Here is a 2,175-nt window from a genome sequence, read left to right as displayed (position 1 = left end):
ATTCTCTGGAATAAGATCAATAAGTAAGAGTAAACTAAAAGTAATTCCTAAAATGCTAAAAATACTACCAAAAGGCTGTTCTAGAATACCGCATCCTATTTCCTTTGTTGATTATAGATTTTATATTTTCCAATTCGGAGTTTCTGCTTTACAAGATAAAAATGGGATGTTGCTCTTTCTCACTACCTTTGCCTTAATGAAGGCTGGGAGAAAACACTACTAAAGAGATGGTGCTCATTTCTTACTGAGAAAACTGGTATTTTGCCTTTGTGATGAAGTAGCCCCTAATCTAAGGCTTTTCTTTAATATAATACAAACACTTGGACAGTGTGCCATATTGTGTCAAGGATAACTAAATAAACAGAAACGGAACATTTAATATTTTAACCACTACTAGTAAGGAAGTAATCTACTCACACTTTCACAGTTTTTTCAATGTTTCTGATGCAGAAATCCAACGTGATCACAACTTCTGTCTTTTTGTGAACAGTTTCATTATAATCATCTTTAACTAATTCGCTAAAAAAAATATTATTCCTGTTAGTTTATTTAAGAAATTATTAATTTTTTTCTTGTCTATCACTAATTACGCCACATTTTATAACAACATTCTTGACATATGAAGGCCAATTCAAATTTTTGGGGGATACTAATATTAAAAGCATTTCTGTGACTTTTATACATAAGTAGGGTACTTGTATTTTCACAAACCATTACTACTTATTAAGGTTAATAGTTTAGAAACCTAAGGCACTGAAATTATATTAAGATATAAAAATTAATCTACACTCACACATCCCTAATCTAAATTCCAAAATGCCCCAATGAGTATGATTCCTTTGAGTATCATGTTGGTGTTCAAAAAGTTTCAAAGTTTTGGCTGGGTACGGTGGCTCACACCTATAATCCTAGCACTCTGGGAGGCCAAGGCGGGAGGATTGCTTGAGCTCAGGAGTTCGAGACCAGTCTGAGCAAGAGCGAGACCCCGTTTCTACTAAAAATAGATAGAAATTGGCCAAACAACTAAATATAGAAAAAATTAGCTGGGCATGGTGGCGCATGCCTGTATTCCCAGCTACCCAGGAGGCTGAGGCAGGAGGATCGCTTGAGCCCGGGAGTTTGAGGTTGCTGTGAGCTAGGCTGACGCCATGGCACTCTAGCCCGGGCAACAGAGTGAGACTTTTTTTTTTTTTTTTTTGAGACAAAGTTTCAAAGTTTGGAATGTTTTGGATTAGGGATGCTCAACATGTAATGTGATCTCTGAAGAAGAAGGATGACAAAGTAATATATAATTGAAGGGCTTTTGGTCTGTATCAAGGATCAACAGACAAAGGCCTGAGGCCTGTTTTTTTATGTCCCATGAGCTAACATTACATTTTTGTAAGTTGTAAAAACAGGCTGGGTGTGTTGGCATGCCTGTAATCCCAGCACTTTGGGAGGTAGGGGAATTGCTTCTGTCCAGGAGTTTGAGATCAGCCTGGGCAACATAGCAAGACCCTGTTTGCTACCCAAAATTTAAAAAAATAGCCAGGCACAACGGCATGCTCCTGCAGTCCTAGCTACTCAGAAGGTTGAGGCAAGAGAATTACTGGAGCCCAGCAGTTTGAGGTTACAGTGAGTTATGCCTGTACCACTGTACCCCAGCCTGAGCAAGAGTGAGACCTTGTCTCAAAAAAAAAAAAGTTGTACAAAGTAGTCTACCTTAAAACTATTTTTTCATGACTTATTAAACTATAAAGTATTAATAAAAGCATTATGGATCAGTGACTGGGTAGATAACCACAAGAGAGAATGAGAGCTATTAGTACACTTCGATTTTTCCAGAAACTAGTAAAAACAAGAAAGCTTCTTAGTGGATCTAGAAAAGCATAGGCTTAGAAACTGGATTTATGAACATGGTGAAAAAAATTGTAAACACAAATTTATGGTTTTCACATAATGCTAATAGAAAAAAATAAGAGCCTAAAAAAAGATAACAAGATGGCTCAGGCCTGTAATCTTAGCTCTCTGGGAGGCCGAGGCAGGTGGATCGTTCTGAGCTCAGGAGTTCGAGACCAGCCTGAGCAAGAGCGAGATCCCGTCTCTACCAAAAATAGAAAGAAATTAATTGGACAGCTAAAAATATATATAGAAAAAATTAGCCGGGCATGGTGGTGCGTGCCTGTAGTCCCAGTT

The 2,175-nt window shown here is 37.7% G+C and overlaps 1 protein-coding gene across 1 annotated transcript in view; it reads right to left on the bottom strand.

Moving 5' to 3' along the window:
• TBK1 (TANK-binding kinase 1) overlaps positions 1 to 2,175 on the bottom strand; it is a 42,796-nt gene that overhangs the window by 12,374 nt on the left and 28,247 nt on the right. Inside the window, exons 10-11 of the mRNA XM_012661549.1 lie at positions 1,809 to 1,827; positions 418 to 519 (exon numbers count right to left, since the gene is read on the bottom strand). Coding sequence (XP_012517003.1) covers positions 418 to 519; positions 1,809 to 1,827 — 121 coding nt within the window. The remainder of the gene's footprint in view (positions 1 to 417; positions 520 to 1,808; positions 1,828 to 2,175) is intronic.

Source organism: Propithecus coquereli, unplaced genomic scaffold (assembly GCF_000956105.1).
Source record: "Propithecus coquereli isolate 6110/MARCELLA unplaced genomic scaffold, Pcoq_1.0 Scaffold72, whole genome shotgun sequence".
In the NCBI taxonomy this organism is placed as follows: Eukaryota; Metazoa; Chordata; class Mammalia; order Primates; family Indriidae; genus Propithecus; species Propithecus coquereli.
The sequence above is the reverse complement of the archived record's forward strand: the minus strand, read 5'-3'. Positions and strand labels throughout refer to the sequence as shown.